The following is a 14,203-nucleotide window of genomic DNA, read 5'->3' as shown; positions in this document are numbered from 1 at the left end:
ACATTTTCTTCTTCTCCTTCTTCCCCAAGATTCCATCCATGCCGTAGGACGAGGAGGCTAGGCCAGCAGGCCTAGAGAAGCATCTTCGTACTCCTGATTGGACCTGAGCTGCGGGGTGGGGCCACCAGCCATAGGCCGTTCGGCGGCGCGGTTGGCCGGAACCTGGAGCCCCGTCACGAGCTAGCGGGACGCGTGCGTCAGCGACTCGGCGGCCTTTTCGCTTCGCCAGTAGTAATACCGAACCGCGTCGTCGGCTCCGTTCGCTCTCGGTCAGCAACGACCGAGCGCCAAGACAACTTTATGACCACCGCTGTAGATACTGTGAGGCGAGCGCATACGTGTCGAGATCTCAGACTCCGTGGGGCGGCATCGCGGTTGGTCAAAACGGTTGGCAGCGACCGCACACCGCACTTGAGGCTGCCTTCCGTGCGGCCGTGGGTGTATATTGGCTCTGGCCAAGCTGTCAAAAGGCACAGGACCATTGCCCAATTCACATTCACTCATCACACGGGTTCGAGTTAGACGGAGTCCAAGAAGAATTACCACTGCATGTGCAGCGCCACCAAATACAGTACATTATAATTATACAGTATAGAATAAGGAATGAGCCAGGTAATTTTGTCTGACCTGTTTTACACACTGCTACTCAATTCGACTACTGGTCAATTTTACGTTTAACCCACCAATGAACCACTCCACAAGATAACACACACATAAATTTAAACAAACATTAAGACACAGATGATAAATCTACTACTTTGTCGCCCCCTTTTTTTCTATATCGAATGATGATATATGTACAGGTTTTCACGGCGAGTAGATCCTTCCTGCAGGTCATGGGATTAGCGGCGATCCATCCATCCATCAATTTGACGGCCAAGATATGTAGCTGGCTGGTGCCAGGAACTGTGCGTAGCTAGGCTTGTGCTTTCACAGAGTACAGCAGCTCCTGGACGTTGGGAGGGACACGGTACATACAGATCATTAGGATGCCGAAGCAATGGGGAAAAGAAGCGGTTAAACAGGCAGTCAATTCAGAGGTAGGATTACCAGGTCCCCAACACCAGAGGCAAGCTTAGGGTAAAGCTCTGAAAGCGAATTATCCTCCTTGAGCCTTTCCAGGCCGTCGAGCAGCTCCGGTTTTGCCTCGTCGTCTGCGCTGGTGTCTTCGGTTTTAAGCGACCCGTTCATGGAGTTCTTCCTGAAGTATATCTCCACCTCTGCGGCTTGCCGTGACAGCTGAAGAGCAACAAACTGAAACGACGCAGAAACAGGGTAAGCAGGGTCTTCGCTTATTCATTTCGATCTATGCCCACCAAAGTCGTGTCACATTACAAACGGCAAGTGTGTGGAGGCAAGTGATCAGTGATTACCTGGCATAGGTGGCTAACAGAGAATGTTGGCTGGCAGCTGAGATAGGACTTTTCCAGTTTAGGCATGCTTTGTCCATCAAGCGGAGTTAGAGCGAGGTACAGGTTGAACTGCACAACAGAACAGACATATTCAGCAAACCTAATGGACGTAAACCACGGGCCACTGCTTGTACAAGATTGGCCTGGCCCAGGTGGCCATGTATGTGCATGTGCTGATGTTTTATATTGCCTGTGCAACACTACAAAACACACCAGAATAACACGATACGGATAACAGGACGGATCCAGCCTTTTAGAATGTTTAGTACTAATCTGAATCTTCCAAAGCATAAGTACGAAATAGCAACTCAGATTATTTTTTCGAAGAGAAACTGTAAATTTAAAATGTCGGCGATCTGTTGTTACCTTAGTATCAAATTCATCAGCATTACGGAGATGATCCACCAACTTGGCAACACGCCCACCCTTGATCATCCTTCCACTGGAGCCACCGGCACTGCCATGTCGAGTTTGACTGCGGGTGCCATTTTTGCCCCAGGCAAGCATCTCTCCCCGCAGTGGAGAAGTGGCCAAGATATCTCTGGCACCTCCCAAATCATCATTCTCCTCGTAGCTGCTATCAACACTGCCAATATTCTTAGCAGGGGATGATCGTGGCACAGGCCACCTCCGAGCTCTTTTCATCTTGACATCTGGTGAACGATCATCAACAGAAGACGATTCTTTGCTGCCATCATTGCCATTTTCTTCTCTCTCGTCGTCATCAATGTCAGTTGGGGCATTATCAGGAGAGCTAGTCCGTCCTCTCTTCTTTGTCCGCATACTCCCACGGGTCTTTCTTGTAGAAGCTATTGCTTTTGCATTGGAGCGCTTCTTCACAAGTGCTTCTGTTTGTCTTCGAAATGTTTCAGCAATGGAATCTTGAATCTTTCATGAGAAATACAGCAAATGTCAACAACAAGAAGACAAATACGGAATGACCAGGGCAGATAATTTCATTTCCCGCCAGACATAGACAGACAAATAAACCAACCTTTTTGTTGCGAGTCTTCTCTTCTTCACCAAAAGCAAGTTCCTGACGTATCAAGCAAATTAGAATCAGTGGCAGGTACTACAACAAAAGCTAGATAAACAAGAGTGACAAGACAATTAAGTGTGGCAACTGGAGAAATTATGCATCACCTCTTCCTCGTACTTGTCAATGTCTGGATATAAAGCTAGAATTAAAGCGTCAAAATTAGGATCATCCCTCAAGGAACGTCTGCTCTTGCAGTGGGTGCGGCATGCAGGGCATTCATTATTTCTGCAAAAAACACCACAGCACTTATATTGTCATTGAAATAAAGTATATATTTGGATTTTTCAAAGCCCCAATCAGGTTGGGCTATACATTTTTTAAAATGACACTGTAGACAAATAACGCAAGGGATCATACCCAAGCCGCATGGATTTATCAATGCAGTCCCTACAAAACCGGTGCAAACACTCCATAACCGTTCTTGTTTTCCGGATAATGCCTGCAACAGAGGACCATAAGAGAAGCAAATTCTCAGATATCACAGTTTGAACAGACATTCTACCTAGTTTCTTGTATAAAACTCATCCTAGCTTCTTGATGATGTGGACAGTCCCAACATGCATACTTGAATAACAGAAACATGTGAGCTTTGATGAATGTGCTAGCTTCAACATTGGTAGTAAATAATCACCAAAAGATGTACAGAACACATTATCCTGCTTTAATTACAACTATTACAAGCAATGCTGTCAACACAGAAATCATGAAAACTAAACAGAGTTGCTATCTCTGAATTTGAAAGCAAGTTGACAAGGTTACCTAAGCATATAGGGCACTGCACTTCCTTCCGTATATCCATCAATTTCACCAGTATAAACCTGCATGAGAAAACAATACTGTTTAGCTACCAGTTTCGCTAACGAGAAAGTCAACTCTTCCATTACCAATTGGCATTTTCAATTACTGATTAACAACTTTTCGAACACACAGAAGTGTTCCATGGCATTATTTTTCTTTTTTCAAAGAAATGTGTAGTATAAAGAACATAACGTTCAGGTGTTCACAGTGGGACTACAGGAAACAACGGAAAAAATGGAACCATTAGCACCTTGGGACAACTTGAACACTGGAAAGTCATATTTGACAGGCAGAAGAAGAGTTGATTTGATTCTATTTACCAGCTGAGAAATCTAAGCAGTATCAACAAAATCCAAACGACATGCAATACGTGGTCAACAAAAACAATGTCTAAATAATTATCTGGATCAAAGGGGATCAAATGTGACAAGGTGTGCAGAGTATCTAGTGAACAAAATGCTTTCCTGACAGGAAACTGCACTGCTCCTACAGCAACAGAGGGGTTGATTTGCACCTCGCATCAGCAGCGAGAAAAGATTCATAGAAGCATCCGTGCATTTCAGTACCGAGGAAAGATTCATAGAACAGCTGATGGAAGGTAAAGCATAATGCTATCACGAGAATAAGAACGCATTTGCATAAAACTGAGTTAAGACACCTAAACAGTGTAAGACCTATCGCAGTCATGGGGGTCAGGACAGCAACAGTAGAAGCAGATAGATATTCAGAGCACGACAGGCCAAGTCATGTCCAAGACACTGCAGGAAACACGAAGAGGCTCCCAATACAGACGAAGGTGGCACCTGCTACAAAACTGAGAAAATCCACTGGAAGATCTTACATGCGCTGGATGAGCTTGAATAGTGTTTGCCATAAGAACATGGTGTCTCCATAGAACAGAACCATTCGACATGATGAACACGGGTGCACGGGTGAGAGGCTGGCCAGGAGCTCACACGGGTCTGAGCACGGCAAGATCATTCAGAAGGTCAGGCTAGTAGCAGCAAAGAGCCGGGACGGAAGAGTTGGCCGTGGCCGCACACGATTCAGAAGCAACAGAAACAGGGAATTCTTCCCGTAGATAGCTGAACCACGACGAACATGACCGCCGGTTCAGATGTGGCTGGCGACTCCGGGGTAACAGCTTGGATATGCGGCGATCGACCCTGGATGCCGCCCCCAGCATTTGGCGTCGCGAGCACGGCGCCTCCGCTGAGCCGTGTGACGAAAGCATGCATGCTACAGAAAGATCCCATGACTCGGCGGTGACGGGGGCGCTCGCGGCGGCGCGGGGCGGACGAAGCGGGCGGCGCCTGCGCCTAACGACGAGGACGACTCGTGGTGGGCCGCCGCCGCCACCACGAGAAACCCGAGCCAGCATACGAAGCACGACACCACGAAGATCCCATGGCGACAGGAGCGCTGAGCCCGACGAGGTGAGACGATGCGGCCGCCGGTGGTGCCGCCGGCCCGGCGGGACTCCCCCGACGATGACCTCCGGTACCACCCCGGCGAAGCGAAGCTAGCGTACGGGGACGCGGCGTGACGACGACGGGAAATCGGCAACGGATGCGAGAGGAGGAGGAGGAGATGGGAAGGGGCGGGGAGGGGAGGGAGGAGGGGCGTCGACGGCCCACTTACTCGTCCACGTCGGCGGCGTCGCTCTCCGACGACGGGCTGTCGTCGGCGTCCTCGTCGTCCCCGCCGCTGCCGCCGCCCTCCTCGTGCTCATCCTCCTGCTTCTGCTGCTTCCGCCGCTGCTGCTCCTCGTCCTCGTCGTCCTCCCCCGCATCGGAATCTGCAGAGCCCGTGAAACACGCAAGCCAGTCAGCGACCCCGGCGCCGAAACAGAGGACGCGATGCGCGCATCGCGTGGGACGGCGGGAGATGAGTCGGCGGCGCGCGTCGCTCGAAGCGGAGCTCTCACCGCCACCGCCACCGTCCTTGGCCAGCTCCGCGGAGCCCCCGTTGGGCGCTCCGCCCTCCGTGCCGGAGCCGGCGGCCCCGGCGGCAGCGGCAGCGGCAGCCTCCTCCTCCTCCTGGACGTGGGCGTCGTCCGCGTCGGGCGACGGGTGCGGGCGCTTCTGCGCGGGCATTCCGTCCGGCCGGCCGCCCTCCCCGCTCGTCGGCGCGGCGCTTGGAGAGGACGGGCGCGTGCGGGCGGGCGGGCGAGTGAGAGGGAGGGAGGAGGCAGGAGGTGGGTGGAAGCGGCTCGAGTCGAGGGGGAGGCGGAGAGCGAGAGGAAAAGAAAGGCGAGGCGAGGCGAGGCAGGGGACGGGGGGTGGGGGTGGTGCCTGCCCTCCCCTGTGCTGCGTCGCGTGTAACTTTGGGTTGGTGCGCGTGGCCGCCCCGCCCCGACCCGCCCCGGCCCGGCCCGGCCCGCTCCGGGACAAAATTTTAACTTGCGGCTTGCGTACGGTAGGAAAAATAAAGACCGGGGAGGAGGAGGACGGGCTCGACCCCGTCGTCTCCGGCGAGCCGGTCCGTCGGTGAGGTTTTTGGGGTCAACGGCGGACGGCGGCCGCCACGCACGCGCTGAGCCGGAGGGATTTTCCGGGGAGGAGGCGCGGGCTGCATTTGCATACGGGACGTGCGTCGCGTACGTGGGCTTGCCCGATGCGGGAAGGTGGTGATGATTGGGAGTGGTACTCGGCTGCGTTGACTAATGCATCGGTGCGAGTTGTGTTCTTCGGCGTGTGGCTACGGGTACGAGGACTATTCGCCTTGTTCCATCCAAGTGAATGTCGATCTAGTATTGGAAGAGAAGAAAAAGGCCTTCGATTAAACTAAGGATACAGTCATCCTGCCAGGTGACGGCTTGTGTTATCAGCAAAACCCTCGCTTGAAATGTTATCACTAGAGTGCAATTATAGCAATGCATTTCTCTCCACGATTTCCCGTATTTAGAGACCATATTTCTCTTCTGATTTCCTGCAAGGGAAACTAAATTCGTGGTCATGAGTGCTTCGATCGAAGCGGCGGGGTTGTATATCCAGGCCTACAACCGAGTGAGCCTCGTGTCGCTTGTTTCTCATGCGTGCGTCGCGTGATATATACGTCTGCATGGTTGGATTACTTTGGGCGCGGCGGATCCTGAAAGGCTCCCTGGTTGTCTGTCAAGGCGTTACGATGGATATGCACCATGTCGTGTAGTACTATTATGTGCAGTGGTAGGGCGGAACATAGAAATGTGAAATGTGCAAACCAAGGGTGGAACTGTGGGCTATATGGATTAAACCCATTTTATTTTGCCATTTTCGCTAATTTCTCAAAGCTTTTGGTCTATGCTCTTGGCTGAAGCCGGGGTTGTCGTGGATCTTGATCCACTGATTACGTGAAAATATTATGTGGTTACTTGCGCTACTAGGGTATGAGGGATTGGATATTCACAAAGCATGCCACACAAGTTCAACCCGGATTCACGCTTTATTTCATATGTTTGGAGTTGATGGACACACGAGGCCTTTCTCTTGCCGTTTTTGGTATTCACCTTTTACTAAGTTTCTAAATTTGAAGGTTCTACCGATAGTTTGGATTTAGTTTACAAGCTCTCTTATTTAAAAAATGTAAAAAAAAATCCAACTTAAATTTGACCATTTGGGTATTTTTTTAATTTGTCATTAGAGAGGAGTAGTTTTCTCTTATTGTTAGTTCTCGTATTGTTAGTGATATTCATACCTATGTTATTCTTTACAAGATGTACATGCATTAACAAAAAGAACTAACGCCACGGCTAGAGAGAAGGATGCCATAGAGGAACCGCAAGTCATCGCAATTTTATAAAAGCGACAAATAAATTACTGACAATTAGATTAAAATCATTATAGACAATCATGTGGTTTCACTGTAGCTAAATATCCAGCCAAGATGGAAAAAAGAACTCGTCGACACGTTTAAAAAGAAGTGTACAAGCCAAGGACTTTGATATTGTACACTTCAGTACATATGTTTTCTTTATTTTTAGAATTATATAAAGGTGCTTGTGGAGTTCAAAATTTAGAAAAACGGATTCCATATATAAATATTAAATTGGTGTACGTAGTTTTTAGAAGTTTTGCGGAAACATGCGTCGACTTGTGGTCTACCCTAAAAAAAACATGAGATATTTAGCAACATTAAAGCCATTTTATAACCAAAATTCTTAACTTTTTTGTCTAAATTGTTAAATCGTTTGATCTACGGTCAGGATTGCAGCCAAAGTTTTTTTGTGAATACGCAAAGCTTGCGTATCATTGCATTGATAGAAGGAATAGAATCGGTACAGATAGGAGTACAACACATGACACGAACGCAGACAGGCGTAAACATGGTGTCCGGAGCAGAGAGACAAGGGATGCTCGGCTCGAATGGAAAATAGAACACAGCTAAACCAACCAAGCCCGACCCAAGGGCGGCAATGTCGAACCAACAAGAGCAGCAACATCTCCAAAACCAAAATAGGGGACACCGCGAGCGAACAAGATAGCGCCTTCAAGGAGGACCACGCCGAGACACCGTCGCCATCCGGTCCGGAGGAACCAGACCTAGAGTTTTCCCTGAGCTCGAAGAGGGGCGCAACCACGGGCCTTGACAGCGCATCCAAGAAGGAAACGACATCCGCAGACACCTTCGCTGCCAACATCGGCAAGCCGAGCAGGGATTTCTCCCTGGCCTGAGGCTGAGGCTGAGCAGGGATTTCTCCCTGCCCTGAAGTTGAGCAATCCCATAGCCACCGTCTCTAGAAACGAAGATGAGGAAGCCAATGCCGGTCGACGCCACCATGTCGGAGGGGGCTGGCGGGCTGCATCTGCCGTCAGAGGGTGGCACCTCCTCCGACCCCATGAGCATTGGATCTGGCAAAAGGGGAGGTTTTGATGCATACAAGGTAGGGCAGGTGGCGAAGCAAAACACGAGGGGGTTGGGCGACGATGAATAGCAACGCCGGCAAGCTAGGACTGGAGGGACGTAGATCCTAGCTGTCGCGGCCATAGCCGTCGGGGCGTCGGGGAGCCACGCGAGCTGGAAGGAATGCAACTACTGGGTCACTGAGGCCGGAGCCACCCGGCAGAGGATGCCAGCAGCCATGGACACCGGAGGGACGCGGGTCCAAGATCGCCAGGGCCGGAGCAGTGCCAACAAGTACTCGTCTTGAGGGACTTCATGACTACCACTACCATTGTAGTCTTGTCGCCAACCACCTGAGCCGTCAGCGTGGCACGGGGAAGAGGAAGGGCTGCCGGTGATGAAGGAGGCTGCCTGCAGGAAGACAGGCTGCGAGCACCTCCGCCGCCGACCGCAATACCCGCAACCAACCCAGGGCTAGAAGCACCAGGCAGAGTTGGGCTACTCGAAGGGAGGGGAGGACTGCTGGGGACGGCGTTCAGTGGCCGTGGCCAGGACGCCGCGCCCGCCACCAGATCGGCAGAGACCTGCGGCAGCTGGGAGGGGGCGCCCGCGCATGAGCTCGAGGACGTGGTGACGGGGGGGAGCGTGCGGGAGACGAATCTGCCCTGCTGTCGCCTTCCCGGGACGCGGCGCGGCCTCGCCGGCCGGCCTCCGGCGTCTGCGCAGCGAAAGCGGGGCGGGGGTGAGCGTCCCGGCGACGATGGTGGATCTGAGGAAGGCGGGCGGGGTGCGGAGGCGCGTGGGGGTGCGAAGGAATGGATCTGCCCCGCCGCCGCCATCCCGGGGTGCGGCGCAGCTTCGCCGGCCGGCCCTCCAGCGGCAGGGGCGGGCAGAGTGGCGGCTTCCCGATGGCGACGGATGTGGTTACCCCCATGTCACCAGGGGAGACGCGGGGGAGGGGGCCTTAACCCCACATTGATTATGTTATTATGTGGTTACTTGCATACTAGGGTCTGAGTAGTTATATCTTCACGAAGCATGCCACATAAGTTTGACCCACATTAGCACTTTGCTCCATCCCTTTGGAGTTGATATGACTATGAGGCCTTCACTGGGAGCTTTTGGTATTTACTTTACACGATTTAGTTCATAAATTTGAAGTTTCTAGTGATAGTTTGGATTTAGTTTAGATGCTCTCTTATTTGGAAATTTATAAATCCATTTTAAGCTTTCTAATGTGGTTATCTTTCCTACTTATAAAGAGAGTTGATGGTGAGTTCATATGTGGTCCCAATAAATTTCACAAATAAATAATACGCTCCTACCCACATGTGAAACTAGCAACCTTCCAACTCATACGTAAGACCTAGCATGAATAAACAAATATAATACTAAATTCATGTGAGAACACACTTGTAACATACAAAACTAACAAAATAGAGTACAACTCAATATCATGATCTTGGGTTTACTTTACGTAACCAACAATTTTTCTAGTTATATACAATAGCATAAGAGAACAATTTTTCTAGTTATATACAATAGCCATCTCCAAATGCTCCTGTGGGATGACTTCTCTTACTCTTCCACATTAGTTTTTGCTTACGTGGCACATTGTTTTATTAATGGGGATAAAGAATCATCTCTTATCATAAATACGGTCTCGTAGCACAATCCAAGAAAAAGATTGTTGGATATCATTTTCACGTTCTAATTGGACTCACATAGTCTTAATTTAAGTGAAATCTAATGTATTAAATATTTAACCTATATAAGATATAGCTCGTTAAAATGGCCATTCTAAAATCTATCATCTCCTAAGAGAACAAGTGAAGAAATAACACAATGTGTGTGGCCTAAGTTGAGTAATTATAGGTTGTTCCAAAACTCACATGCAACACAAGAAGAGTTGAATCCATTCAATTGTGTGCCGATTCTAACTGTATCACTACCAGAAGTTAAACATTCAAGCAACTCAAAACCTTGTCAGTTTTTGGCTTATCGACCAAAACACATGTGGCGAGAATTTCTACCCCCCTCCATTATTTTGGTTGACATGCTCTGTTACTATATTATTTAAAATATCCTTTTATAGTATGCAACGCAAACTTGAGCCCTCCCATGAAGGGCTTTCCTGCGTATATTATGCTCTAAAAGTACAACAGAAGGACCAAAATCCCTCAGTTTTAGATATAACATCTGATATTAGAAAATTTATAGTGAAGTCCAAAAGGTACACATGTGCGAAGCCATCACATGCGCCTTTCATTTAAATTATGGGTTTTGTATTATACATGAAATGGTGGCTAAGTAAGTTGGAATTGTTCCAAAACAAGTTACTGTGGCGAATTCTATAACGAAGCCTAAGGCCCCCTTTGTTTGGGCTACATATTCCTGAGAGTCACTTTGCTATGGATTCTTGAGAATCATTTGTGGCTCTGGATCCCTGAGAATTAGAATCTGGCTGTTTGCTTACCTTGTTGTTTGTCAGCTTAAGAGTTGTGGGTGTTGTGAAATGTCAGTAACGCCCTCGACTGTTGACTATGATGTGTATATGCAGATTAAAGCACAAGTTATCTGTTTTGACTTGATAAAGTGAGAACTAGCACAAAAAACACAATATATAGAATATATTGTTCGAGAAATGACACGATGGTATGAATATTTCATCCGAAACATGCATATGAAACGTAACATCCAAAAAAAGAATCAACCCTCATATAGTCTTCCATACGAAATATATCATCCGTATATCGACCAACCATCATAATCTTACATACGTGCACATATCATCCAAAATATGTACTAACCATCATATATAGTCTTACATGCGTACACATATCATCCAAAATATGCACCAATCATCATAGTCTCATCAAGTAATATGCGAAACTATACTTGATCCACCATCAATCCATCAACAAATTCCTCACAAGTTGTTTTCATGGTCGCATCATCGCCAACCACAATATTGGACACATGCCCTGTGGGTAGGGGTTGTAAATTCCCTGGAATGTAGTTCTCACCACGATCACATTTGTCAAACTCCAAGTCTCTCAAATTGCTTCCTCTAATGCAATTATGAAGTGCCATGCATGCAATGATGATTCACGCTTGCTTCCCAGGAGGGTAACTTGGCATTTTTTGTAAAATATGCCATTTCATCTTCCAGACACCAAATGAACACTCGATAACATTGCGTAGAGATGAATGTGCAAAGCTAAATGTTTCTTTTTTCTCATACGGTGGGAGACCTTGGGAAATTCTTGCACATGGAGGTTTTTCCCTTTGTATGTTTCTTGTTCCTTTCAAGCCATATGTGTATACAAGTGTAAGATGCAACTTATCAAAACAAGGCTTATACATCCTGAACATGTTATAGCAATCTTGTGGAGTACTCAAGTTCTCGTAACCCACTGTTGTCCGGTCTTCATATTGTTAAAGAAACAACGATTTTCAAACTTTGCAAACAACTTGGTTGCTATGAAGTACTCATCACTTGCTTCATCTACTCCACATGCCACAACTTCTTCCATTATCTTTTCAATTTTAGCAGCAACACTATTCTTATGTGAGTTCATTCCATCATATTCACTAATCAAGTGGTGAACCATGTGCTTGAAATCCCTTTTAACATGATCCTTTTTAGAGTTGCCATCTATCTTCCCTGGCTCTTTCTTTGCCTTCTTGGCTTGGGTAGTCTGTAGTTCTTCCTCCTCGGTTTCATCATCTTCAAGATCTTCATGCTCTCAAGCTCGCATCATATAACTTTCTCCAATAACATTGATAATCCCATACATGACACTCATTTACTCCAAATTTTCAGGACCACATTTACAAAATTGCAAGAAGTCCTTGTTCTCCTGAATAAATAAATCGTTTGGCACTTGTCAACAAAAAAATTCTACCGCAATATTAGCCACAACACAATTTGATATTATGAGCATGACTTACTTCACCGGATTTTTTTCACCATTCATCATCAGTGACCACGGTGTTCGTTTCATCATTCCAACCAAGTCTAGTAGATGTATTCTTTAGGATCAGCCAATCCCTATAAGTCGGAACATCAAGCAAAAAATACGTTTTTTGGGACTGAACAATTACCTTCTCCTCACAAGTAGGAGATGGGGTAGAGTTGGTACATTGATAAGGGCAATTTACATATATTTCGCATAGCAAAGTGTGCCTATTAATAAATCTGAAAATTAGCACAAGTACTAACTATGGTACATATGTGAAATCTAACGGGAGTTCAACCTAATAATCAGAAGTTCGTACACCAGAACACTGACATATCCGAAATATGAAGAGGAGATATACACCATGAAGTGAAGAATTTATTTTTTGGGAGAGAAAAATATCACCTCGTCCTCACACGGGTAGGGGACGGGGCAGGGCAGGTGTAGTCAGGGGCCAAGGGGGAACTCCAGCACGGTGCAAGCAACTTCAATGGTGCAGGCAGAGAACAGGGGAGCCGATGGAGCTAGGGGACGACACATCTGGAGCTAGCGGGCGGCGGCACAGAGGAACTTTGGTGGACAAAGTTTGTTGGGGGCAGAGGGGCCTGGATCCGCATGCTGTGATGGCAATGGGACCGGCGAAGGTGACAACAGCCAGAGTCCTAGAGAGCCATCACCTCTCTCTGCCTCTGTTCGATTGTTGTGAGAACGAAAGCAGAGGAGACCCTGTCGGTGCGAATAGGTTGGGTTGAGGACGCGATGGCATTTTCATCGTAATAATGGGAAGAAGTTGGCCTAAATCTGAAAAGGGGGTAAGTGGCAGCTCGGAAATCAGCAAAATCATTGATTCTGGCTTCTGGGCGCCTCCAGCGCATTTTCTAAAATTGATTCTACAAATCCGAGGCAGGAATCTGACTATTTGTTTGACAATCCGATTTTGGATGGGCTAGAATCCGAAAATCACTATATGTAGCCCAAAAGGAGGCCACCTAAGTATGTTGCCGCTTCCTAAGCGGCAAAAGAGGGTATTGGATCATATAGCTCATTCATGAACTTAGCATGGTTCCAAAAAGGCTTTGGTCAATGGAATACTATTGAAGGTAGTTGCTCCATAGCTCAGTCTGAGGAATCAAGGTTCGACCAGTGATTCATATATATACAAAGCCAAGTCCACACAAATTATGAATTTTGAGAAAGCGTGAAAACGCGAGAATGTGCAAAGGTACACACAAACATGAGGTTGTTAGATCCTTCAGACAAAGACTATACTACAAGCAAATCATATTTTACACCGGTATGCCACATGTGTGAAGTGCATTAGCATTGACTAGATTATTGACTCTAGTGCAAGTGGGAGTTTGTAGGAGATATGCCCTAGAGGCAATAATAACATTTATTATTTATTTCTGAGTTCCTAATTACATTTTATATTCTTTGTTATAACTGCAATGGTCCTTCAGTCTGTATATCCATAAAGTCTTGGAGGAAAACCCGTATGCATGTGTGGAATAGTAAACGGTAAATGTATTCCTAGTCATGCCTTTAAGACTAGCTCAAGTGTTGCATGATGATCACATTTTCCTGATCATGTGAATGTCTATGCCAACAACTTTGAGGACCCAATGTTAGAAGAACACTTGCATTGAATCAACCCAAATTGATGATTATGCTATGAGATACATTTGTCACAAGTTAATGGTCAACAATATAGAGAAAGTTAACGTTTGCATAATTCCTTAGACCATGAGAGTATTGTTGCTTTCCTATTAACTGACCCGGTCGATGATTTGGTGTAGGCTGCTGAAGATAACAAGACAAAGCCTGAAGACAGCAAGGCAACCCCAATATTTCTCTCTAATAAATCCAGTGAAGGTAATATGGCAATAACTCTTGATTAATCTGTTCAGTTTCCCCTCTAATTTAGGTTATGATGCATTAGTCGAGACACTCTCTACTGACAGGGATACAAGCCTACCAAAATCGCCATATGAATCTATTTAGTTTCCTCTTTCTCGAATCCAACAGAAAAGATGTACGTTGGTGAACCAATTAGTGGCTGACGCAATGCTGGAAATCATGGAGGAATCAAAGGTGCACATTCTTGCGCAACAACAACTGATCGATGATTTTAGTGAGAGTATAGCAAAGAAAAAAGAACTTGATGACAT

At 47.1% G+C, this 14,203-nt stretch overlaps 1 protein-coding gene across 1 annotated transcript; it reads right to left on the bottom strand.

The window, feature by feature from the left end:
- Positions 1 to 539: 539 nt before the first annotated feature.
- LOC125522983 (putative E3 ubiquitin-protein ligase RING1a) lies at positions 540 to 5,508 on the bottom strand. Its single transcript, XM_048688026.1, has 10 exons — positions 5,177 to 5,508; positions 4,891 to 5,047; positions 3,211 to 3,269; positions 2,809 to 2,890; positions 2,556 to 2,676; positions 2,407 to 2,448; positions 1,779 to 2,300; positions 1,374 to 1,481; positions 1,051 to 1,254; positions 540 to 949 (listed from the first exon to the last, which is right to left on the bottom strand). Exons 1-10 carry the CDS (start codon positions 5,343 to 5,345, stop codon positions 917 to 919), a joined length of 1,497 nt encoding a protein of 498 aa, XP_048543983.1. The 5' UTR covers positions 5,346 to 5,508; the 3' UTR covers positions 540 to 916.
- Between the last annotated feature and the right edge of the window lie 8,695 nt (positions 5,509 to 14,203).

Source organism: Triticum urartu, chromosome 1 (genome assembly GCF_003073215.2).
Source record: "Triticum urartu cultivar G1812 chromosome 1, Tu2.1, whole genome shotgun sequence".
NCBI classification, from domain to species: domain Eukaryota; kingdom Viridiplantae; phylum Streptophyta; class Magnoliopsida; order Poales; family Poaceae; genus Triticum; species Triticum urartu.
This window is presented reverse-complemented; position numbering and strand designations above follow the sequence as displayed.